Source organism: Dromiciops gliroides, chromosome 5 (genome assembly GCF_019393635.1).
Source record: "Dromiciops gliroides isolate mDroGli1 chromosome 5, mDroGli1.pri, whole genome shotgun sequence".
Lineage (NCBI taxonomy): Eukaryota > Metazoa > Chordata > Mammalia > Microbiotheria > Microbiotheriidae > Dromiciops > Dromiciops gliroides.
Window position 1 is genome coordinate 278,082,461 of NC_057865.1, and position 27,312 is coordinate 278,109,772.

A 27,312-nucleotide genomic window follows, 5' to 3' on the forward strand; every position below is an offset into this window, starting at 1 on the left:
TTTCATAGAAATTATAAAATAACTTCAAGACAATTTAAACGATAAATTTGTCACTAACTTCAAAGTAATTGTGATGCTTGCAGTACATTAAGTAAATTTCAATATTGTTGAATTCCAAATATAAATACTGTTGTTAATGTAATATTTTATTAAATCATTTTCCTTTTTAATGCAAAAGATGAAATACATCGATTTTAGGGACCATTTCTATTATACAAGTGCATTAGGTCAATATAATAAACACATAAAAAAAGGAAATGTACATACTTTTTTAAAATTACCAAGTGTCATGTCTTCTTTAACATTTAGCATGTATTTGCTGTCTACATGCTGCTCTTTTCCACCTACAAAATATAAAAACATATGGACATTTTTAGAAATGTATAGTTGTAACCCACATTACAGCACCCTAAACTCCAGCTTCATGCAGACAAAGCAGAGAAGGAAGGAAAAGGAATAAACATGAATAAAGGGCCCACTATGTGCCAGACACTGTGCTAAGCTTTTTACAAATATTATTTCATTTGATCCTCACATCAACCCTGTGAGAAAGGTGCTATTACTAATCCTCATTTTAGAGTTCAAGAAACTGAGGCAAACAAAGGTTAAGTGATTTCCCAAGATCATACAGCTTTTTTTTTTCCCAGCAAAAAACATTTATTTTATTTTCCAGTTACATGTTAGGGTAGTTTTCAATATTCATTTTCATAAGATTTAGAGTTCCAAATTTTTCTCCCTCCCTCCCTCCCTCTCCTCCCCCCTCCACAAGACTGAAATCAGGTTATATATGTACAATCCACAAGTGTTCTTTTTATCAGTTCTTTCTATAGGGGTGCATAGTAAGCTTCCTCATTAGTTCCTTGGGATTGTCTTGGATCATTGCATTGCTGAGAGTAGTTAAGTCATTCACAATTGCTCACTGAACAATACTGCTGTCACTATGCACAATGTCCTCCCAGCTCTGCTCACTTCACTATACATCTTTCCAGGTTTTTGGGGGATCATCCTGTTTGTCATTTCCTGTAGCACAAGACCATTCCACTACAATCATATAACACAGCTTTTTCCATCATTCCTCAATCAATGGACATTCCCTTGATTCTCAATTCTTAGCCTCCACCAAGAGTTGCTATAAATATTTTTTGTACAATTTTTCCCCCTTTTCTCTTTTTCATAATTACTATTGTTAACTGTTTCCCTTCCATCCTATTCCCTTCCCCATGATATTTATTCTATTATCCATCTTCTTTCATCCTATCTTCAAAAGGGATTTACTTCTGTCTGTCCCCACCCCCACTCTGCCCTTCCTTCTTGTGCCCCTCTCTTTTTATCCCCTTCCCTTCCTTTTTGCCTGCAGGGTTAGAGAGATTACTCCACCCAATCGGGTGTGTACATTATTCTTTCCTTGAGCCAATTCTAATGAGATTGAGGTCTTTGAGCCAATGAGTGTTAGGCTCATTTACTACCCAGATTAAACAGATTACTCCACCCAGTTGGGTGTGTCTATTAGTCCCTCCTTGAGGCAGCTCTGATGAGTTTAAGGTCTTTGAGCCTTTTCTGATGAGTGTAAAATTCATTTACTGCCCTGCTCTTCTCCCATCTCTTCCCCCACTCTGTAAGCCTTTTCCTGTTACTTTCATGTAGAATTTCACCTCTGCCCTTCTCCCTCCCCAAGTACATTCCCTTCGCCCCTCAATTTAACCCTAAAGATGTCATCACCTAGCTAAGTGACACAGTGGACAAAGCATCACCCCTGGACCTAGGGGGATCCCAGCCAAAACCTGGCCTCAGACACAAGATAGTTGCCGACTGTCCGACCCCAGGTGTGTCCCCCAGCTCCAATTTTTTATGGTTCTCTAGGGTCTTGTATTTGAAAGTCAAATTTGCCATTCAGTTCAGGTTTTTTCATCACAAATATCTGAAAGTCTTCTTTTTCATTAAAGTCCCATTTTTTCCGCTGAAAGATAATGCTGAGTTTTGCTGGGTAGGTGATTCTTGGTTGTAATCCCATTTCCTTTGCCCTTTGGAATATCGTATTCCGTGCCCTCCAGTCCTTTAATGTAGAAGCTGCTAGATCTTGTGCTATCCTGACTGGGGTTCCACAGTACTTGAATTCTTTCTTTCTGGCAGCTTACAATATTTTCTCCTTGACCTGAGAGCTCTGGAATTTGGCTATAATATTCCTAGGAGTTTTCCTTTTGGGATCTCTTTCTGGAGGTGATTGGTAGATTCTTTCAATTTCTATTTTAGCTGCTGCTTCTAGAATTTCAGGGCAATTTTCCCTGAGAATATCTTGGAAGATGATGTCTAAGCTCTTTCCTTGATCATGGTTTTCAGGTAGACCAATAATTTTCAAATTATCTCTCCTGTACCTATTTTCTAGGTCAGCAGTTTTTCCCAGAAGATATTTCACATTGCTCTCTATTTTTTTATTCATTTGGATTTGCTTTTTTGTGTCTTGGTTTCTCATAAAGTCACTGGCTTCCATTTGTTCAATCCTAATTCTTAGGCAATTATTTTCATCAGAGAGCTTTTGTACCTCCTTTTCCATTTGACATTTCAAGCTGTTGACTTTTTTCTCATGTCTTTCCTGCATCACCCTCATTTCTCTTTCCATTTTTTCCTCTATCTCTCTAACTTTATCTTCAAAGTCCTTTTTGAGCACCTCTATGGCCTGAGACCAATTTGTATTTTTCTTGGAAGCTTTAGATATAGGGGCCCTGATGTTGACATCTTCCTCTGAGGGTGCCCCTTGGTCTTCCTTGTTACTGAAGAAACTTTCTATGGTCCTCACCTTTCTCTGTCGGCTCATCTTGCCTTTCTTTTACTAGACTTTTAGCTCCTTAAAGTGGGGCACTGTTTCCAGGCTGCAGTATCCCAAGCTTAAGAAGTCCCAAGTGATACGATTTAAGGAGAATCAGGTTCTTCACTCACCCGACCTATTCCCTGGTCCTTAGATGACCCCAGACCAGCTTTGTGTGTTGTGGTTGTTAGCTCCAATGAGCTTGTGCCCCTCCCCAACCTGGGCCACTGCTACTCAAGCCTACCTCCTCCTGGTTCTCAGCAGGGGTGTAAAATCCAAGTTCTGCCTTAGCACCAGCATAGACCCCTGTAGTCTCTCCCCTGCCCAGGGCTCAGCCCTCTCACCAGACTGTGAGCTTTGTTCCAGACGACACTGGTGCTTCAGCTGATTCAGAGGCTCTGGGGGTCTGCTTCTCTGGTGAGGCCTTCCCAGGACTGGATCTGTGTCAGGGATTGGGCTCAACTCCTGTATCAGCACAGCAGCTCCCTCCTTCTGACCTTGCAAGCCGTTCTTGGTTAGAAGATGATTTTAGCACATTCTTCTGTGAGATTTGCTCAATCATACAGCTTTTAAGCATCTGACTCTGGCCCTGAACTCAGGTCTTCCTGACTCCAGGCCCAGGACTCTATCCACTAAGACAAAATTCAATATTGGGGCTTCTCAAAAAAATGGTTCATTTTTCCCTTCCTAAGGATTCCTCTGGAAATCTCAGAAATAGGATACTCCAAAAGTCTCAGTAAATTCTTGAGATGTGACAATTTACATAACTACACCCTGTATAGCTCACATTTAAGTTTCCAGTGATATGGTTTCTGTGGAAATCCCCTAGGTAACAACATCTACCAGATCCTGGTGAGCCTTTATTTTACCCCACAGAAAATGGAGCAAGCCCAAAGGATTCAAAATAGCCCATAAACAATCATCGACATTCTTCTGGCTGTCGTGTGAATCTCTTCAGACTCACAGTGTCACCTTGTTGTTTGAACCTCCTTTGGAAAGAAAAGGCTTGAGATGATTCAAACCCTTGACATTCTGGTGAGTCGCCAGTTTCTTCGAGCCAGGGAACTCCATGTGGGTCTCCAGCCTGATGCCATTATTTTCTGTGACTCCCTCCAGAAATGAGGCAATTCCCCTGTCCAATGTCTGAAGGACTCACAGAAGCAGCACAGGCACTTTGCTGCTCCATACAGTGACTCAGACCCTTACTGTTCCTCTAGCTGTGAAGTACTCTACCATAGGTTGGGCTAAAACAGTCCATGGGAACATCTGGGATGGGCTCTCTAAATCTGCACATCATGTTTCTTTGGAGCTATTTCAATTCTGCATTGCTCACAGAGCACAGCATCTTCTTTGATGCAGGGACACCATGCTGGGCAATCCTGTGCCAGTGTCTCCCATGTCACAGAATCAATTCCAAAGTTCTTCGGCGAGACCTTAGGAGTGTCGTTGTATCACTTCTTCTGACCTCCATCTAAGTGCATGCCTTGTGTAAGTTCCCATAAAATAGTCTTTTAGGTAAGCATGTTTGAACAATGTGGCCGGCTCCTCAGTTGTGCTTTCTGCAGTAGAGTCTGAATGCTTGGCAGTTTAGCTCGAGAAAAGACCTCAGTGACTAGTACCTTATCCTGCCAGGTGATTTTCAAGATCTTCCTAAGACAATTCAAATGGAAGTGATGCAGTTTCCTGGCATGGCACTGGTATACTGTCCAAGTTTCACACACATACAACAATGAGGTCAGAATAATGACTCTAGACCTTCGGTTTGGTAGTCAATAACTCTTTTCTCCCAGTTTTCTTTAGAGCCTCCCAAACACTGAGCTAGTTCTGGCAATGCATGCATCAACTTCACTGTCAATGAGTATCCTCGAAAAGTATATTGCCAAGGTAAGTGAACTTGTACATAGTATTCAAAACTTCTCCAATTGGCCGTAACTGATGGTTACATGTATGTATGGTGTGGTGCTGGCTGGTAGCTGTAGTTTCTTTGTGTTAATTGTTAGGCCAATATTAGCACAAGCGGCAGAGAATTGATTCATACTTTTTTCACCTTGGCTGCATTGAGTGCATAATCATCTGAACAAAAAAATCATGCACCAACTCTCCTACTTTAGTCTTGACTTGCAGCCTTTTCAAGTTAAATAATTTACCATCAGCCACATGTATGTTTTAGGTCTCTGGTCTTCACTAAGCTCTCTCAGGGAATTTTTCCAAAAAGTACCACAAGTTGGCTGGGTCCCTATTATGGATCCAGCACAAAAGCTGAGTCTGATTCACAACAATGCAAGTCAACTAAATCATCCATAAAGGCTAACTTAATCACTCATGCTTATTAATAAGACACAAATAGCTCAACAAGTCGCATGGATCCTGAAAATTTCCCCAATCTTCCCACAAGGCCTTCTCTATTTTCTACAAAAAGGTATAGCAAAAATTTCCAGCAAGGGCTTACCTGATCCTTATCATCTCATCATGATGATAAGGCTCCTTCTCATCCAAGCCCCAACACCACAGATCTCCTCAATCCTTTCAACAACCTGCCAACCTCCACACCTTACCCTTAATAGGAATATTTAATAAAAGTCACAAATAAAGGGTCCTGGATCAAAGTCTTTGTCAATAATTTGTGTATTTAATTCTAAATCTTACTTAAAATATAATAGGTACCTGTTAGAAGGCTGAAAATTGTTCCCACAAATACTGTTGTCAATGTCCCCAAAGCACTGAGGTATAGATAAGAAAGGGAATATAGGTTATCCATTACAGGAGTTCTGAAAAAGAGACAGAGAATACAGCAAAACAGCAAGGTTTACCTAAAATGCTAATCAACTAATACCAATGAACCCCTATATAGTTTTGTTTCTCTGAGTTTACAATATTTTATTGAGAGTTAAAAGTGGCAATAAAATGAAGGCTATGTGACCAGCACAGTGCAAATGTGAATATCTGAGGCATTTCCACTAACTGGGAAGCTTAAAAATCAAACATTTCTGGTATAATCCCACTGACTGCTCATTTTTAAACATGTTTGCTGGCCAATAATGTTACTCTGGCCAATAAAAAAATTATGTCAATAGAATTACACCATAATTTATCAATCAGTAATTCTTGAGAAATTAGATGAGTTAAATCCCCAATAATTCCAAATCACCACAGTGAAGTTCCCTGAAATAAGAGGCTATTACTTCTCTCTCCCAGCAGCCTATTTGCTGAAGGGCTACACCCATGGATGTCCAGGGAAATCTCTGACTAAACTCTGGAATAATCTGCCCTGGTTTCAAATTCACGAGTACTATATAACCCAATCTGTCATCAATCCAATGAAGGTGCAGCCCAGGAAAGACAATTTGGAATACAAAAAGAAGGCTAAGGAAGCAACATGGAAAAACTTAGATATTTAAGTCTTATATGCAGAAGCACATTTCATCAACTCCAAGGAGGAGCAGATTACCACTCATAAACCAGTCAGCTCATAATAATGTATTTGATAATTTATGCATGACAAATAATCTTACTTCTGCATACACAACTGACTTTAGGTAAAGATTAAACAAATTATCTGGTGAAATTGAGTTTCTCTTAATTTGAAATGTCAAATCAATACATTATTAGCATTTCCAAAAGAAAAAACATGTAACTACATTTGCCATTTAGAATTCTGACCGTGATGATAGATACTTATCAAGAAACAAAAGCATTTGCGATTTCCTCTTTATCTAGTACACTTTTAAAAAATATATGACAATATTTGCATTGAGATTTTTAAAATACCTTTTAAAATCATTACTTCTCCATGGCATTAAAAATAGTTGTTCTGGGAACCTAATCCAATCCAGATGCGTGCTTCTAGTTACAGTACAGTTTGCAACTGAAAGGGGTAATGGTAACATTCTCTCAGGAGGTGGAGGATAAAAGTGAGCCCCAACACCAATCCACATTGAAAAGGAGAATCCAGAAATAAGACCGATAAATGAACCCTGCAAAACAACAGTGTTTTAAAATAAAATTCTCTTTGAAAACAAGAGAATCTAAAACCATAACTATAATAAGGACAATTTTGCAAGGATCTGACATTTTTAAAAATGAAAGCTCATCCTTATGGGTAATAAATAAATAGTATTTTAGAAAAAGCACTGTCCTCATAACAATTCCACAGACATACGTAGTTCGAATATTATTATATCTGTTTTGATAAGTAAACCTTCCCAAAATAACGCCATTAGTAAGTATCAGATCAAGAACTTAAACCCAGGTCACCTGACTCAAATCCAGGGCTCTTTCCACTAACAGAACAAAAGAAAAAAATCTTTATCTTTATATAATGCTTTAAGATTTGCAAAGAGCTTCCTGGATACAGCAATCCTGTAATATAAGCATCATAATTATTCTCATCCTACTTCTTCACTGTATATGTGAAGAAACTTGATGATTAGGGATCTGACATGACTATCCCAGGGTCATACAGTTGGTGACTATCAAGACGTAAAGTTCGAGCCCAAGTTTCTTGTTTCCAAGTCCACTATTCTCTGCTCGTTTAAGTCAAATATGTTTAACTTTAAAAAATAGGGGAAAAAATCGACTTGTGAGCATACAAACCCCCCCCTTGGCCATACTATAACGTAAGACTGGGACCTAATTCCCAGGTTAAAACTTGCTAGAAAGAAGCAAGTTTGAGAGAATGAAAAGAGCACTAACTGGCTCTAAGAAGACTGGGACCAAGTTCCAATTCCAAAAGTAAACAGGCTATGTGATCTTAATTCATTTCATATGTCTTTGAGCCTCAGCTGCCTCATCTATAAAATAGGATTAGACCAGTTAATTCCTAAGGTACCTCTTAGCATATGTAATTTTCATGAACATTTAAATACATCCCTTCTATGTACCATTTCTTAGAACTACTTGACAATGTAAAAAAAAAAATTCACTTGAAAGAGCACTATAGAAACAGTATATTCAGACCAAAGGATCAGACAAATCTCATCACCAAGAAGTCATCATTTTCACATGTGGACCATACAAATGTGTTGTCTCAAGCAGGGGCTGACGCACTCTAGCCAGAGAATCAAGCCACCAAAGATGGTTTCCATAGTGACAATACAATAACACTTTATCTAAAAAAGTAAAAGCCACTCTTTCCTCAGGGGAAAGCAGAAATGAGTCTGTTTGCTTACTATGGAGCAAATGAGTGTGATCTAGACGAGAAAAAGGAGACCTGTGGGACAATAAAACAACAATCACCTGATTGGAAAGTCACCTTTACATTCTCAAGGGAAGAAATTAGAATCAGAAATCAGTTATGCCTATCTGGCCAAAAAAGGTAACATAGTCTTTAGCAGAGTAAAAAAGGTTTTCATGGCATAATCTCACATATGTACTTTTTAAAAAAAGCTAAATTTGAGTCAAAGCACCTGCTTGCTTGGACTGAAAAAGTCAATATATATGAGCTTTGAAGAAAACCAACCTTTATACACATCAAAATAAAACTGACCTTTTGATTTTTAAGCATAAAATCATGCTTTTTAAATTTTAAAATAAATCTAAACAATGTTTTCACAACACTGGCTACAGAAACATGTAATCTTGGATTTGGACAGCATTAGAAGTCACCCAGTCCAACATTCACTTCTCTGTGAGCACCTCCAAGAAATGTTTATCCAACTTCTACTTAAAACTTTTTCTGAATTAGTTCACATAAGTCTTTCTAGGTTTTTCTGAAATCATCCTGCTTGTCATTTCTTATAGTACAATAATATTCCAATACAGTCACACACCACAGATTGTTTAACCATTCCCCAAATGATGGACAACTCTTAAATTTCAAATTCTTTGGCAACACTAAAAGAGCTGCCATAAATATTTTTGTACACATAAATTCTTTCCCCTTTTCTTTGATCTCCTTAAGATATAGGTCTAGTAGTGGCATTCCTGGATCAAAGGGTATGCACAGTTTGATAGCCTTTTGGGCATATTTCCAAATTGCTCTCCAGAATGGTGAGATCAATTCACCATTAATACACCAATCATGTATTAATGTCCTAATTTTCCCACATCCCTGCCAACATTTATCATTTTCCTTTTCTATCATATTAGTCAATCTGTTAGGTACCTCAGAAATGTTTTAATAGTGATTTAGAGGGGGCAGCTAGGTGGCACAGTGGATAGAACACTGGCCCTGGATTCAGGAAGACCTGAGTTCAAATCCAACCTCAGACACTTGATACTTACTAGCTGTGTGACCCTGGGCAAGTCACTTAACCCCCGTTGCCTCGCCCACCCCCAAAAAAAGTTATTTAGAGCATTTTTTCATACGACTATAGATATTTTTATTTCTCCTTCTGAAAACTGCCTGTTCATATCCTCTAACCATTTATCAATTGGGGAATGACTTGTAATCTTATAAATTTGACTCAGATCTCTATAAATAATTTGAGAAATGTGGCCTTTATCAGACATTTGCTGTTAAAATTGTTTCCCAGCTTTCTAATCTTGGTTGAATTGGTTTTGTCTGTGCAAAACCTTTTTAATCTGATATAATCAAAATTATCCATTTAACATTTTGTAAATGGTTTCAATATTTTATTTGGTCCTAACATCTGACAGGCAAACTATTCCATTCTTTCCCAATTCACTTATATTAGCCTTTAAAAATGTCCAAATTTGGGGCGGAGCCAAGATGGCAGAGAGGAAGCAGCAAGCTGCCTGAGCTCTCCTTCTGTTCCCTCAAAACGAACATTAAATCAAGCCTCTGGACGGATTCTGAAACTACAGAACCTGCAAAGAGACAGAGAGACACAGTCCTCCAACCAGAGATAATTTAGAAGACTTCAGGAAAAGGTCGGTCTGACTCAGGCAAAAGGGAGGCCCAGCGCAGGGCAGCAACCCAGCACCGAGGGGGTCGGGGCAAGTCATCAGGAGCTGCGGGCCACAGCCGAACAACTGAGGCTCCCGGAACCTGGTTCAAAAATCTGGTGGCCAAGAAGGACAGTGGAAAAACCTACCTGCACCGGCCAAGAGGGCCACGAACGGCGGGATCAGACGCCGGGGTCTGGCGCCTGGCTGGCCGAGCAGGGGATCTCCACACACCATAAAGGCCTCAGAGTAAAAGCCTGGTCACACAGCACCTATACACTTGCACAAGAAGCCCAAAACAGGGACCCTGGTGCCCCCAGAGCAGACCTCAACTTAAAGAATAAATAAATAAGCTACAATAATGAGTAAGAAGCAAAAAAGAGCCCTCTCCATTGAGAGCTTCTGTATCAATAGGGAAGAAACCAACACAAAATCAGATGAGGACAATAGCCTCAAATTGTCTACATCTGAAGCCTCACAAGGGAAGGTGAATTGGTCGCAAGAACAAAAAGCCTTCCTGGAAGAGCTCAAAAAGGATTTTAAAAATCAATTGCAAGAGGTAGAAGAAAAAATGGGGAGAGAAATGAAAGCAAAACAAAAAAACTATGAAAAAAGAATCAGCAGCTTGGAAAAGGAAGCTGAAGAAAACAAAGCCTTAAAAAATTCATTTGGCCAAATGGAAAAAAAGCTGCATAATCTCACTGAAGAAAACAATACCTTAAAAAATTCACTTAGCCAAATGGAAAAAAAGGTGCATAATCTCACTGAAGAAAACAATGCCTTAAAAATTAAAGTGGGACAGTTGGAAGATAAGGAATCCATGAGACACCAAGAATCAGTCAAGCAGAATAAAAAAAATGAAAAAATAGAAGAAAATGTGAAATACCTCATTGGAAAGACAACTGATCTGGAAAACAGATCGAGGAGAGACAATTTGAGAATCATTGGACTGCCTGAAAGCCATGACCAGAAAAAGAATCCAGACACCATATTCCAGGAAATTATTAAGGAGAACTGCCCTGATATCATAGAATCAGAGGAAAAAATCATCATTGAAAGAATCCACCGATCACCTCCTGAAAGAGACCCCAAAAGGAAAACTCCAAGGAATATTGTAGCCAAATTCCAGAATTATCAGGTGAAGGAGAAAATACTCCAAGCAGCCAGAAAGAAGCAATTTAAATATCATGGAGCCACAGTCAGGATTGCTCAGGACCTGGCAGCTTCAAAATTAAAAGACCGCAAGGCTTGGAATATGATATTCCGGAAGGCAAAGGAGCTTGGATTGCAGCCGAGAATCTATTATCCAGCAAAAATGTGCATTTTCTTTCAGGGGAAAAGATGGACATTTAATGACATTGGGGACTTTCAATTTTCCTGGTGAAAAGACCAGAACTGAATAGAAAATTTGATCTCAACATACAAGACTCAAGAGAAGTTTAAAAAGGTAAACAGAGGTTAAACCTATTAGGTTAAACTGTTTATATCCCTACACAGGAAGATAATACTCATAATTCTTAAGAACTGTAAATGTATTTGGGCAGAGAGAAGGACTTTTCATAGAGGGTATAAATATAAATTGTCTTTGATGTGATGATACAAAAGAATTAAGGGGATAAAAAGGGAGTCTATGTGGAGGAGAGGAAAGGGGAGGTGGAATGGGATGAATTATATCATATGAAGAGGTGGAAAAAAACCTATTACAATAGAGGGAAAGAAAGGAGGGGGGAACATGGTTTCAACCCTATTCTCATTAGATTTGACTCAAAGAGGGAATAACATATACATTCATTGGGATAAAGAAACTTAACTCATTCTTTAGGGAAACAAAAGGGGAAGGGAAAGGGGGGACTGATAGAAGGGAGGACAAAAGCAAGGGAGAAAAGGGTAAAGAAAAGAGAGGGGGTGATAAAAAGAGAGGGCAGATCGGGGGAGGCAGGGGTAAGAAGTAAAACGTCGGTGAGGAGGAATAGGGTGAAAGAAGGGGGGAAAAGTACAAAGGGGGTAAATAGAATGGAGGGGAATAGACAGTCAGTAATAATAACTGTGAATGTGAATGGGATGAACTCTGCTATGAAACGGAAGCGAATTGCAGAGTGCATTAAAAACCAGAACCCTACAATATGCTGTTTACAAGAAACACATTTGAAGCAGAGAGATACACACAGAGTAAAGGTAAAAGGCTGGAGCAGAATATATTATGCCTCAGCTAAAGTAAAAAAGGCAGGGGTAGCAATCCTTATCTCAGACAAAGTGCAGGCAAAAATAGATCTCATTAAAAGAGATAAGGAAGGAAATTACATCTTACTTAAAGGTACTATAGATAATGAAGTAATATCAATATTAAATATGTATGTGCCAAGTGGTATAGCATCCAAGTTCTTAGAGGAGAAGTTAAATGAGTTACAAGAGGAATTAAAATGTCCAAATTTGGGGGCAGCTAGGTAGTACAGTGGATAGAGCACCGGCCCTGGAGTCAGGAGGACCTGAGTTCAAATCCGGCCTCAGACACTTGACACTTACTAGTTATGTGACCCTGGGCAAGTCATTTAACCCTCATTGCCCTGCAAAAAAATAAAAAAATAAAATGTCCAAATTTTGTAACCATTTGGACCTTATCTTGGTATACAGTGTGAAATGTTGTTCCATACCTAGTTTTTCCCATACTTTTTTCCAGTTTTCCCATCAGTTATTGTCAAATAATGAGGTTTTTTTCCCAAAACCTTGGATCTTTGGATTTATCAAACACTAAATTAAAATGGTCATTTTTACTGTGTGTAGTGTATGCCTAAACTATTCCACTGGTCCACCAATCCACCATGTCATAGACAGTACTGGATTTTTTTGATACTGCCACTTTATAATATAATTTGAGATCTGGTACAGCTAGGCCATCTTCCTTCACATTTTTTTTTTTTTACTGATTCCCTTGATATTCTTGACCTTTTGTTCTTCCAGAAAAATTGCCATATTTTCTCTAGCTCTACAAAATAATTCTGGTAGTCTGATTAGTATTGCACAGATTACGTAGATTTAGATAGAAATGTCATTTATATTATATTGGCTCAGCCTACCCATGAGCAATTAATATTTTTCCAATTATTAAGATGACTTTATTTGTGTGAGAAGTGTTTTATAATTGTGTTCATAAAGTTCCTGGGTTTGTCTTGGCAGGTAGAATTCCCAGTATTTTATACTGTATTCAGTTATTTTAAATTGAATTACTCTACCTCTTACTGCTGGAATATGTTAGTAATGCTGATGATTTGTGTGGGTTTATTTTATATCCTGAAACTTTGCTTAAGTTGTTAATTATTTCAATTAGTTTTTCGTTGATTTTCTAAGTATACCATCATATCATCTGCAAGGACTGATAGATTTGTTTCTTCATTGCCAATTCTAATTCCTAGGAATGGGTATTGTATTTTGCCAAAGGCTTTTTCTGCATCTATTGAGATAATCATATGATTTCTGTTGGTTTTGTTATTGATACTATCAATTATGCTAATGGCTTTCTAATATTGAACTTCCCTGCATTCCTGGTATAGATCCCACCTGGACATAGTCTATGACCTTTTCGATATATTGCTGTATCTTAAGAACTAGAAATTTTTGCATCAATATTTATTAGAGAAATTAGCCTATGCTTTTCTTTCTTTTTTGCTCTTCCTGGTTTAGATATCAGCACCATATTTGTGTTATAAAAGAAATTTGGACTCCACTTATTTTTCCAAATAGTTTGTTTTATTGCAATTAATTGTTCTTTAAATGTTTGATAGAATTCACTTGTTAATCCATCTGGCCCTGGAGATGTTTTCTTAGAAAGTTCACTGATGACTTCTTCATTTTCTTTTTCTAAAATTAGGTTAAGTATTTTAATTCCTCTTCTGTTAATCTGGGAAGTTTATATTTTGGTTTTATTCATCCATTTTACTTAAGATCGTCATAATTATTGGCATGGAATTGGGAAAAATCGTTGCAAATAATTGCTTTAATTTCCTTTTCAATGATGTTGAATTCACTCCTCTCATTTTTAATACTAGCAATTTAGTTTTCTTTCCTCTTTTTAAACAAATTAACTAACAGTTTACCTATTTTATTGTTTTTTCCACAAAACCAGCTATTTAATAGTTCAATGGTTTTCTTTCAATTTTATTAATCTTTCCTTTCGTTTTTAGGATCTACAATTTGGTGTTTCACTGGGGATTTTTGTGTTTTCTAGGGGTTTTTTTTTTTAGTTGAAAACCCAATTAATTCATCGCCTTTTTCTCTATTTTATTGATGTAGGCATTTAGAGATATAAATATTTCCCTAAGTACTGCTTTGGCTGCATCTAATAAATTTTGGTATGTTGTCTCATTGTTTTCATTCTCTTTAATGAAATTATTATTTCTATGATTTGTTCTCTGGCCCACTTAGTCTTTTAAGATTATTTCATTTCAAAATAATTTTGAATCTTTCTACTGCCCCTTACTGAATATAAGTTTACTGCATTATAATCTGAAAAGAATGCATTTGATAGTTCTGACTTTCTACATGGGACTAGAAGGGAACATATCTTTTTTAGTGATACGTAGCACCTACACAAAAATTAAACCATTAAACCTCACAACCAAATGTAGAAATGATATATCTAACTTTTCTAGAATTCCATTCACCTCAACTTCTTGTTTATTTTGTGATTAGATTTATCTAGTTCTGAGAGGAAAAAGTTGAGGTCCCTAACATAATTTTACTGTTTCCTCCCATAACTCACTCAAATTCTTTAAAAATCTAGATGCTAAAAAAATAAGAATTTAGATGCTATGCCATTTCATGCATATATGTTTAGTATTGATATTACTTCACTGTCTATGGCCTAGCTCTTTAAACTGTAGATCATGACCCCATGTAATTGAAATGAGGGGGTTGCGAAAAATTTGGCAACAGTAAAAGGTTATGCATGCCTATTTTACATACCTATATACCTTGGGTCACTTAAAAATGTCTTGGGCAAAAGGAGGTGGCAAGTGGGAAAAGTTTTAAAAGCCCTGGTCTATGGTACCTTTAAGCAAAACATAGTTTCTTTCCTTATCTCTTTTGGGGGGAGAGGCAGGGCAATAAGGGTTAAGTGACTTGCCCAGGGTCACACAGCTGGTAAGTATCAAGTGTCTGAGACCAGATTTGAACTCGGGTCCTCCTGTATCCAGGGCTGGTGCTTTATCCACTGTGCCACCTAGCTTCCCCCTTCCTTATCCCTTAAGTAAATCTACTTTTGCTTTGATTTCGTATAAGATCATGATTGCTACTTCTGCTTACTTCTGCTTTTTACTTCAGCTGAAGTAAAATAGATTCTGCTCCAGCCCCGTACCTTTACTCTGTGCGTCTGTTTCATGTGTATTTCTTATAAGCAACATATTGTAGGACTGTGGTTTTTAGTCTATTCTGCTGTTTCCATTTTATGGGTGAGTTCATCCCACTGATATTTATAGTTCAAATAACTGTATTTCCCCTCCTCACAAGAGTTTTGCTCTTCATAGGAATAGGTGGGGCTTTCCTTAAAATAATAAGCAGTATCTACCTAAAACCATCAGCAAGCATTATATGTAATGGAGCTAAGTTAGAGCATTCCCAGTAAGATCAGCAGTGAAACAGAGATGTCCAGTGTGAGAATCAGAGTGCCACCACCCTTCAGAGAAAGACAGTGTGAGAACCAGGGCGGATCCACCCTGAGGAGAAAGTATGTGACTAGCTTCTGGAAACTGCCTGGCCTCTGGAAGTTACATCTATTCATAGACCGCCTGTAAGTCATGTCAATCAATGGACCAGCCAATTAGCTTAGAGCTGTGTATGAGGACTGCCCTTCTTCCAGTCCTGCAGAAAACTTCCACTGGGATGCACAGAGGATGAATCTTTTCATTTGGGAACTGGCTGGTGGCAGCAGGGGCAGGCAGAGTAGACAGGTCTATTTCTTTCTCCACATGGTCTCTTTACTAAGCTCTAATATACTTTCTCCCCCCTGGGGCAATAAGGGTTAAGTGACTTGCCCAGGATCACACAGCTAGTACATGTCAAGTGTCTGAGGCCGGATTTGAACTCTGGTCATCCTGAATCCAGGGCCAATGCTTTTATCCACTGTGCCACCTAGCTGCCCCGCCCCTAATATACTTTAATAAATACTTAATGCCCAAAGATTGGTGCTATGAGTTTCTAATTTAAGGCAACCACATATTAGATTTTTAGACATTGCAGTTAGATATTTTAACCATCACACCATTATCACCTCTATTATTTAATATTGTACTAGAAATGCTAGCTTTAGCAATAAGAGAAGGAAAAGGAATTAAAAGAATTAGAATAGGCAAGGAGGAAACCGTAGGTAATCTAATTAGGAGAGGAAGTTATGGTTTACCTCTCAGATTTATGGAGAGAAAAATTTATGACCAAACAAGAGATAGAGAATATTATGAAATGCAAAATGCATGATTTTGATAACATTAAATTTAAAAGGTTTTGTACAAACAGAAGCAATGCATCCAAAATTATAAGGGAGGCAGAAAACTGGGAAACAATTTTTATAGCCAGTATTTCTGACAAAGGCCTCATTTCTAAAGTATATTGGGAACTAAATCAAATTTGTAAGAATCCAATTCATTCCCCAACTGAGAAATGGTCAAAGGATATGAACAGATAGTTTTCTGACGAAGAAATCAAAGCTATTTATTGCCATATGAAAAAATGTTCTAAATCACTATTGATTAAAGAAATGTCAATTAAAACAACTCTGAGGTACCACCTAACACCCATCAGATTGGCTAATATGACAAAAAAGAAAAATAATAAATGTTGGAGAAGCTGTGGAAAAACTGGAACACTAATGCATTGTTGGTGGAGCTGTAAACTGATCCAACCATTCTGGAGAGCTATTTGAAACTATGCCCAAGGGGCTAAAAAGCTGTGCATACCCTTTGACCCAGCAATACCACTATTAGGTCTTTTTCCCAAAGAGATCATAAAAAAGGGGAAAGGACCCACATGTACAAAAATATTTATAGCTGCTCTTTTTGTGGTGGCAATGAATTAGAAATCGAGGGGATGCCCATCAATTGGAGAATGGCTGAACAAGTTGTGGTATATGAATGTAATGGAACACTACTGTGCTGTAAGAAACAATGAGCAGGCAGATTTCAGAGAAACCTGGAAGGACTTACATGAACTGATGCTGAGTGAGATAAGCAGAACCAGAACATTGGACATAGTATCGACAACACTGTGTGTTGATCAACTGTGATAGACTTGACTCCTCAGCAATACAATGGTCCAAGATAGTTCCAAAGGACTCATGACAGAAAATGCTCTCCAAATCCAGAAAAAAAAAGAACTATGAAATCTAGATGCAGATTGAACCATACTATCTACATTATTTTTTTGTTTTTCTTTTTTGAGGTTCTCCCTTTTTGCTCTGGACTAATGCAGAAATATGTTTAATGTTATTGTATGTATATAACCTATATCGGATTACTTGCTGTCTTGGGGAGGAGGGAGGGAAGGAGAAAAAACTAGAAATCTTATGAAAACAAATGCTGCAAACTATCTCACATGTAACTGGAAAATAATATTTTTATAGAAAAAAAATGAGTTTTGCTCTTGACTACCATCTCCCCCAATCAACCTGCCCCTCTATGAGTTCCCTCACCCCCTTTTCTTATCACCTTCCCTTTTTACTTCCCTCTAAGGTAAGATGGATTTCTATATCCCACTGAGTACGTTATTCCCTCTTTGAGCCAATTCTTATGAAAGTAAGGTTCACTGTAAAAGCTCTTTTGCACCTCCTTTAAGGGAGATAATTTACCCCATCCTATCTCTCCCTTCCCTCTTCTTCCAGTGCAATCTTCTTTCTTCTACCATTATTTGCTTTTTTGGATATCATCCTATCACAGTAAACCCAAACCAGCAATTTCTGTCCATATATACTCTTTCTAATTGCCATAATAGTAATAAAGTTCTTATTAAAGAGTCATAAATATCTTTTTGCAATGTGGGAATATAAACGGTTTAACTTTATGGAATCTCATGTTTTCTCTTTCCTGATTATGTTTTAATGCTTCTCTGAAGTCTTGTAGTTGGGGATCAAATTTTTTATTCAACTATGGTCTTTTAATTAGTAATGCTTAAAAGTTCTCTATTTCATAAAATGTTCATTTTCCCCCCAGAAGAATTATAATCAGTTTTGCTGGGGAGGTGATTCTTGGTTGTAATACTAGCTTCTTTGCCTTCCAGAATATCATATTCCAACCTCTCTGGTTCTTTAAGCTGAAAGCTGCTAAATATTGTGTAATCCTGACTCTGGCTCTACAATAATGGAATTGCTTCTTTCTTACTGCTTATAATATTTTCTCCTTGGCCTGAGAGCTCTGGAATTTGGCTGGGATAATCCTATAAGTTTTCATTTGGGGATCTTTCAGGTGGTGATTGGTAGATTCTTTCCATTTCTAATTTTCTTATTCTGGGATACCTGGGCAGTTTAGGCTCCTTCTTTGATCATGGCTTTCCGGTAGTCCAATCATTCTATAATGATTGGAATGATGCCACCTGCTGGAGAGTTACTGTAGGAAAGCTCTGCCATGAGGAGAAGGCATCTGAGGGCAAGCCATGTGGCTTTCCTTGGCGTCAGGAAGTGACGTTTGCTCATGGGTACTGTCAATCAAGGCTACCAGCCAATTAGCTTGGAGATGTGTGTATGAGTGGATGAGATGTTCCCAGTTTCACAGGAGGCTTGTGGGATGAAGGAGGGGTGGCTCAGGCTCTTTCGTGAGGACTCTTGTGAAGGGTGGAGCTAAAAGAGCACTCCCTGAGATAGACAGATGTACGCATCTAGGCCTCTTTCTCTCTATCAAATTCTTATTCTCCTTAATAAATGCTTAAAAGTCTAAACTCTTGTTAAAGCTTATAATTTATTGGCGACCACTCATTAGATATTTTAGACAGACCAGCTAGAGTTTTAGCCCCTTACAATTCTTAAATGATCTCTTCTGGATCTATATTTCAGATCAGTCATTTTCCCATGACATAATTCACATTTTCTTCTATTTTTTTCATTCTTTGGATTTTGTTTTATTTTCTTGACGTCTCATGAAGTGATTAGTTTCCACTTGCCCAATTCTACTTTTTAAATAATTGTCTTCTTCAGTGAACTTTTGCACTTCCTTCTCCCTTTGGCCAATTCTATTTTTCAAGGTGTTCTTTAGTGACATTTTGTATATCTTCTTCCATTTTTTTTGTGCTTCCTTTACTAAGCTATTCACTCTTTGCTCATGATTCTCTTGCATTACTCTTATATCTTCTCCCAGTTTTTCTTCTACTTCTCTCATTTGCTTTTTTTTGGGGGGGGGGGGCGAGGCAATGAGGGTTAAGTGACTTGCCCAGGGTCACACAGCTAGTAAGTTTCAAGGGTCTGAGACCGGATTTGAACTCAGGTCCTCCTGAATCCAGGGCAGGTACTTTATCCACTGCATCACCTAGCTGCCCCCCTCATTTGCTTTTTTTTTTTTTAATTAATACAGTATTTTATTTTTTTTCCCGTTACATGTAAAGATAGCTCTCAACTTTTGTTTATACAAGCTTTCCAATTTCAGATTTTTCTCCCTCCCTCCCCTCCCTCCCCCCTTCCCTAGACAGCAGGTAATCTGACATAGGTTATACGCGTGCACACACACACGAACATTAAACATATTTCTGCATTAATCACGTTATAAGAGAAAAATCAGAGCAATGACGGAAAAACCTCAAAATAGAAAAACATCAGCACTAAAAACAAAAGAAATAGTATGGTTTATTCAGCATCTATACTCCACAGTTTTTTTTCTCCCTGGATTTGGAGATCCTCTTCTATCATGAGTTCCCTGGAACTCTTCTGTACCACTGCACTGGTGAGAAGAATATAGTCCATCACAGTAGATCAACACTCAATGTTGATGACACTGTGTACAATGTTCTTCTGGTTCTGCTCATCTCACTCATCATCAGCCCATGCAAGAGCCTCCAGGTTTCTCTGAACTCCTCCTGCTCATCATTTCTTACAGCACAATAGTATTCCATCATATTCATATACCACAACTTGTCCAGCCATTCCCCAATTGATGGGCATCCCCTCAACTTCCAATTCCTTGCCACCACATAAAGAGCAGCTATAAATATTTTTATACATGTGGGTCCCTTTCCCCTTTCCATGATTTCTTTGGGGAAAAGACCCAAAAGTGGTATTGCGGGGTCAAAGGGTATGCACAGCTTTATCGCCCTTTGGGCATAATTCCCAATTGCTCTCCAGAATGGATGAATCAGTTCACAGCTCCACCAACCCCTCATTTACTTTTAAAAAAAATTTTGAGCTCTTTCATGAGTTCTTTTTGGGCAATGTAGCCAATTTGATTTTGTTGTCCTCTTATGCCTTGATCCTTTCTGTCACCATAATAACTTCGTTTGGTCAGGTTCTTTTTTTTAGTTTTTTGCTCATTTTTCTGCCCATTTTTTGTTTACTTTGTATTTTATGTAAAAGTTGTGCTCTGCTTCTGAAGTATAGAGGGCACTGTGCCAAGATTCTTGTATCAGGGTTCAGGGCTATTCTGCTGGCTTACACCAGGCCTTGGGGGGAAGGGAGTGAAAGCTGCTGGTGAGCACTTGAGGAGGGAGCTCCCTGCTGGCAAGCCTCAGGGTTGGGGCAGATCTCAGTGCTGGCATGCTCTGGGGGTGAGGGGTGGAGGCCTTGCTGTCAGTCTGCCTCAGGTGCAGGGTCTCACTGCTTATCTACCCCAGGGATGGGGGGGCACTTTGCCACTGGCCTGCTCTGGTGGCAAGACCTTGCCACTGGTTGATATGTGGTAAGGTAGAGGGGGCCTTGCTGCTAGCCTGCCCCAGGGATGGGGATGGATGGTTTGCACTGAGGGCATGGCCTTGCTGGTATCTTGCCTTGGGGACTGTGGCCTTGATGCTGGCCCTAGCCCTAGGGTGCAGCCTGCGGCTGACTTGCATGCCAACCACACACTCCTCCCACCCCAGTGACACACCTTTCCTGCTGACCCTCCAAGGTGTCCTGGGCCAGTAAGATGCTTTTCCAATCCAAAATTGGTTCTGAGGCATTTTTCAAGGTTGTTTGGAGGGGAATTTGGGAAGGCTCAGGCAAGTTCCTGCCTCGATCCACCATCTTGATTGGAAGTCCATTTTCTCTATATTTAGCCAATAATTTGTCCTTATAATTTCTACCCAATTAACCAATTGGGATGAGAGTTTCACAAAGAGACTCTGCCTCCTCAGAACTCCTATCATTGCTCTTAATGAATGCTTACTGTTGCCTTGCTTTCCTTTTTAATATAGTACACTGAATAACAATTTCCTGAGAAGAAATGTAGGAAAGGATGTGTAAAACATTAAAGACAAGTCTATTTAAATAGACTCCATGAAGAAACCACAAAGACATGAGGCCAAAGTACTGTCAGTTCTTCCCTAAATGTTTTCCCAAAGTGTTAAGAATTTTCATCTATTATTTGGGAATTTCCTCTATTTTCTACTCCAAGTCAGATGACCTCGCAGAAGGCCAATACTTAAAAATGTGGTCATGGTAAAAGCGGAATGTGCTTATTTCAATACTTACAAGTGAATTGGCAAAAGGGTTTAAAATTCCCAGAGTAAACAAGCCCAAGAGAGGCCCTCCAATCATGCCAAATATGCTGAGTGCTGCCTAGGACCAGAACAAAAATCACAGATCAGCTATTTTACAGACTCCAGGTAAAAAGTCCCAAAGAATTCTCTTTGTGAGACAAATTCATATACAAATTTTCACATGAAACTTATAAAAATGATTACACCTAATTAAACAGTGGAAAGCCACAGATCCATTGTCTTCATTTCCATCTTTGAAATTAAGGACACAAGATTAACCAACACTGGCAAAATGTTTAAGCCAGTTGGCATATCTTTTCAATCTGTAGTAATTATAGATATTTTCTTCCTGTTTGTGCTTATTTCACTAATCATTTCATGTATGTTTTCCTATTCTCTGAACTCATATTCACTGTTTTACATTGTAATTCTGTTTCACTATATACATACATTACAATTTAAATATTGATCGTTTAAGTTTTTATTTTAAAATTTTTATACCCTTTGCTTCTTAAAGCTTTTTTGAAGTCTTTTCTGAATATGGACCCAGCAGAACTATTAACCACCATTATTTTTGGGGGGGTTTGGTTTTTTTTTTGTTTTGTTTTGGTTTTGGTTTGGGTTTTTTTTTATGGGGCAATGGGGGTTAAGTGACTTGCCCAGGGTCACACAGCTAGTAAGTATCTGAGGCTGGGTTTGAACTCAGGTCCTCCTGAATCCAAGGCTGGTGCCTTATCCAGTGCGCCACCTAGCTGCCCCCCATTATTTTTTTTAAACTATCCTAAAATCTATCAGGCGCATTCAGGAAGCTTTACCTTTTTTAACACAGAAGAAAAAATCAGTTCAGCACTCAGCCAACTCATCAACCAGACCTGACAGTACGTGCAAGATTCCATATTCATGTTTTCCCAGCTCCCCTTTTACAAAGGCTGTTCTCTACAACCAAGGTTGATCTTTATAATAACAGAGCATTTAATTTCATTGTATTGTGTTTTTTCCCACATGACTCTAATTCATTTTGTATATTGTTAAACTGGTTCTGCTTACTTCACTTTGCATTATCTTACATTCTCATTATACTCTTAATTTTTCATATTCATAATTTTACAGTGCAGTAATATGTCACCCTTTATTTATATATTCCATAATCAATGGGAAATTATGGTTTCCAAATGTTATCACAAAAATGCTTTGAAAACTTTAAAGTCCTACATAAATGTGAAATTATTACTATGAAGATAAAAAATAGTTTCATATTTTAAAAAATTAAACACATTTACCTACTACTTTAAGGTTTTGGCAGCAATATTCTAATAGTCTACAACACATTGATATTTTCCTATGAAAATAAATCGCCAAAGCTCCAGATCACTTCAAGAATACAAAGTTGAGTATTTTTCATTCTAATAAAAATGAAAGATTAAAAATTCATAAATATCTTACAATATCAAAGTAGTTTTTATTACTTTTTTCTTTTTTAGGTGAGTTTACCAAATTCTCTCCCACCTCTCCCCTACCCACTGAGACGGTAAGCAAGATGATGATATACATGTGAAATAATGCAAAAATTATTCTCATATTAACTATATCACAAAAACAAAAATAGAGAAAAGAAAATTATAATTCAACTTGTACTCAGAGTTCATTAGTTCTCCATCTGGAAGTGAAGAGCATTTTTTTATCATGAGTCCTTTGGAATTATCTTGGATCATGTATACAGTCTTTCACAGTTGATTATTATTACAACATTGCTATTACTATACACAATGTTCACCTGATACTTTTCACTTCACTTTGCATCCGTTCATATACATCTTGCTACGTTTTTTTTTTCTGAAATGACCCCCCGTTCTTTATTTCCTATATCACAATGGTACTCCATCATAGTCATATGCCACTTATTGAGTCATTTCCCAATTGATGAGCATCCCCTCAATTTCCAATTCTTTCCCATCATAAAAAGAGCTGCTATATCCTATGCTCTATTTACATATTAGTTTAACGTGTCCTTTTTAAATATGTATATGTTGATGTTTTGTCAGGTGTTAGCTTCTAGAAAAAATGAGCTGGCCTATGTTGTTCCAACTGTAAGAAGCTAACAAGATCCCACACATTATTAGGTATTTAATAAATATTTTTTACTGCTGCTACATAGCTAGAAAATGACATAAAAGGCCAGTCCCAGATCATAGTCCATAGACCTACTGCAGGGAATTGCTCCACAAATCCTCTTTTTTTACCATTTCTAAATTAAAGAGTATTCTTGGGAAGGCCTTCTACTTACCACAATACTTTTCAGTTATGAGTGCAGCTAGAAGCTAGAATTTTGAAATATAATCCAGGTTTAAAATTCAGTTAATTATATCTACCTAACACTAGTTCTTCTATAGAACTACAAATGTATGTTACCTGTAATAGACTTCCCATCAATGATGCCAAAGCAGCCATCCCAATGCAAAGTATTCCATAGAACAGACCTAGATGAACATGTTAAAAGAAAATAAAATGTTAAATGACAAGCCAGTTGAAGACTCTCAACTAACTAAATGTATACTATCTTTCTATGACAAATTAAATAGAAACTCTGTGGTGAAAAATGAACATAGCTATCAGTGTAGCACACGTGGCAATAGCCTTTTCAATGAGTCTTTAAGAATCATAAAAACTGCTTCTTTTCTTTTTTTTTTTTTTTTTTAGTGAGGCAATTGGGGTTAAGTGACTTGCCCAGGGTCACACAGCTAGTAAGTATTAAGTGTCTGAGGCCATATTTGAACTCAGGTCCTCCTGAATCCAGGGCCGGTGCTCTATCCACTGCACCACCTAGCTGCCCCATAAAAACTGCTTCTTAATCCAATCTTGAAGGAAATTTATGTTTATAGGTTCAATTTACCAGAGTTACTGTCAAAATTAAAATTTATCATTTTACACTACAAAATAGAAATAACCTGCCCAGTGTTGTTGTTGTTCAGTTATTCAGTCCCATCTGACTCTTCATGGGAACACAACAGTCCACTGCATTTTCTTGGCAAAGATACTAGAGCGATTTGCCATTTCCTTCTTCACTGGAGCCTTTTGGCAGGCAAACAGAGGTTAAGTGACTTGCCCAGGGTTGCACAGCTGGAAAGTGTCAGAGGCTGGAACTGAACTCAATTCTTCCTGAGTTCAGGTTCAGTACTCTATCTACTCAACCACCAGCTTCTCCCACATAAAACCATTGACAGACAAAATAATGGGTCATACATACTCCTCTAGTAGAGCCATCAAAGTCTGTCTTGCCATCTAGTATAGATTGTATGGACAATGAACAAGCTATATACCTTCAAAACTGGGCTAAAAACACATTCTGAACCAAATAACGAAACAGTCTATTGCCAACACACTAACATCAATGTGGGTATAGCAGTGGTTACCACTGAAAAGGAAACATAGCGTCCTGATAGAAACTATCCAAAACATAAACAGTGAAGTCTTTGTTAAAAATCGTATCATAATAAATGTGGATTTAATTAACAGTTGGGAAATGTTTATTTGGCTGTTCATATCAAATCATTCCCAAATTCTGTTCAAGAAAAAATGGAGTCACACAAATTCTACAAAGGTGTCAGGATCTCATGGGAACTACAGCAATTTCTGTGGAAAAATTTCCAGAGTAAGATCGCTGACCCCTCATTAAGGTACTCGGTGGCTCTGTTCATAACCCATTTGGCAATGTTTTCCAAACTAAGGCTCACATGAAGGTCTCAGGCACTATGAAAATTTGTCCTGTTGTCTGTTCAGAGAAACAATGCACTGAAAAGGGGGTCCCATACCCAGTTTGTTTCAATGTCATCCATTTTCCAAGCCAGCATAAGCACTTTGGTTTTCAAAAGCCCAAACTCATCAAGTAGCACACTAATATACATGAAAGCCATATAAATAAAAGGATCCTCCTCTGCATTAACTTCCATGGTTCTACAAACATATTTTGCCCCAATCTCAAAGTCTTCAACTGTGAGACAGCCTATATAGAGTGAAATGAAGAAATCCAACATGCAGACAAAAGGTCTTATAACAACATCACGTGTGGCTTCCTGCTAGCTTGGGAACATCTCATGTCAGCAACCTTCAGACCAGAAACCAACCATCTCCCTCATCCCTGGAAAGAATTAATCTATTCAGCTTTGGGTCTCTGAGATTTCCTGACTGTGTGAGAGTCCAAATTCATCTAATCAACTATATCAAGCTGGCCCCAAACATCTCAACATAGTACCATCTGCCCTGCTAACACAAACACTCCACTAACTGAGAACTAGGGAATGAAGCCAATACTATTGGAAAAGATGTTACCATGGATAGCCATCTGGCTTCAGTTACCATGTATGTGACCTCCCAGACCAAAACTGTCTTGACCGCACCCCTCCCTTATATGTGCTATCCCCAGCTGAGAACAGGAGCTGGGTCACGCTTGCTGTGGTCTCTCACCTGCTTTGTGTAAATGCCTTTTCAGTCAGTCAGTCCACACTGTGCCCTTGCATAAGGCAAGAAATTAGATTCCCACTCCCCCCCAGTCTTTTTTTAGAATCTCATTAGGGTACAGCCCTAAAGGAACAAGTAGCATTATATTGAATATAAAGGGTCCTCGGTTCCTAAGAGACCTACATAGTAGGTAATCAGAGACATTTCAATAATATTAATATATTGTATTTTTATTTCTTTAATTTATATATCAGAGCACCCTGAAATTAGTAAACCAAGTCACTGAAAGTGGCAAAAAGCATCCCTTGTTCCTATACTATAAGCTGAAACAGCAGTTAAACTTAGAAGAATCAGGGTGACTGGTGACTAAGTGGTTTCACTTTTGTCCAAAAAGGGATCTTGTTTTCCTCAAAATTTACTGCTGAAACAGTGCTACCCCTCTAGGGATAAAAATTTTCCATTATCTCAGCCCAATCTCCATGAAATAATGTGAGAACTGTAAAATACTCAGTGTATACTTACTTGTTCCTTTGGAAAATAAAGAAAGAGTCTTTTGGGAAGGTGAATTTAAATGAGGTTTGATGAGATCTTCTACAGTTACAGCAGCTAAAGCATTGATACTGGAGGATACGGTGCTATGGGAATAAAAGAATTAAAAACATAAGGTTAACTGAAATCATAAAGAATTAATGTCTAAAAAGGAGAAAACAACAAAAAAATCAACATCCTCAACATATTCATTAATTGCTAATTCATCAATAGCTAATAAATTGCCCCTGATGACCTATCTTATAGAAACAGGGACTGGACCTGTACTTTCAAAAGTACAGGTAGCTCCCAGATGAGTTGATTCCTTCTATCAATACAGGTGAGCACCTTTTCTAACACAGTCTTAGAGAACTGCCTAGAACACTAAGCGGCTAAGGGTCACAGGGACATAAGTATCACAAGCCAGCCTTGATCCCAGACCTTCCTGGCCCCAGGGACAGTTCTTTATCCACTACGTCACAGCTCAAGGCAAAAATAACACGTAAATAGTTGTTTAAAAATGATTACAGCTGTACAAAAATATTTATAGCTGCTCCTTTTGCAGTGGCAAAGAACTGGAAATTGAGGGAATGCCCATCAACTGGGGAATGACTAAACAAGTTGTGGTATATGAATGTAACAGAATATTATTGTGCTGTAAGAAATGATGAGCAGGTAGATTTCAGAAAAACCTAGAAAGCCTTACATCAACCAATGCTGAGTGAAATGAACAGGACCAGAACCATTTATATAATACCAACATGGTAAAGAAAGACTTAAGATCTTACAATCAGCCACCTCAACAATCCACTACCTTAAAATAAATACTTTGTGCCCATTTGACCTGGCACCATTGTCAGTCAGTTGGTAAAATAATATTAAGTACCTACTATGTTCCAGGTACTGTGCTAAATGCTAGAGATATAAAGGCATAAGACAGTCCCTGCCCTCAAGGAGTTCACAATCAATTGGAGGAAACAATAAGCAAACAATATGTATGCAAGGCAAACTATATAAAGGATAAATAGGAAATGATTAACAGAGGG

The 27,312-nt window shown here is 38.1% G+C and overlaps 1 protein-coding gene across 1 annotated transcript in view; it reads right to left on the reverse strand.

Annotated features, from left to right (window-relative positions):
* LOC122729040 (sodium-coupled monocarboxylate transporter 1-like) overlaps positions 1–27,312 on the reverse strand; it is a 72,405-nt gene that overhangs the window by 750 nt on the left and 44,343 nt on the right. The window contains exons 9-14 of the mRNA XM_043967707.1: positions 26,261–26,373; positions 23,693–23,760; positions 21,276–21,362; positions 6,572–6,777; positions 5,468–5,571; positions 268–344 (exon numbers count right to left, since the gene is read on the reverse strand). Of these exons, the coding sequence (XP_043823642.1) occupies positions 268–344; positions 5,468–5,571; positions 6,572–6,777; positions 21,276–21,362; positions 23,693–23,760; positions 26,261–26,373 (655 nt within the window). The remainder of the gene's footprint in view (positions 1–267; positions 345–5,467; positions 5,572–6,571; positions 6,778–21,275; positions 21,363–23,692; positions 23,761–26,260; positions 26,374–27,312) is intronic.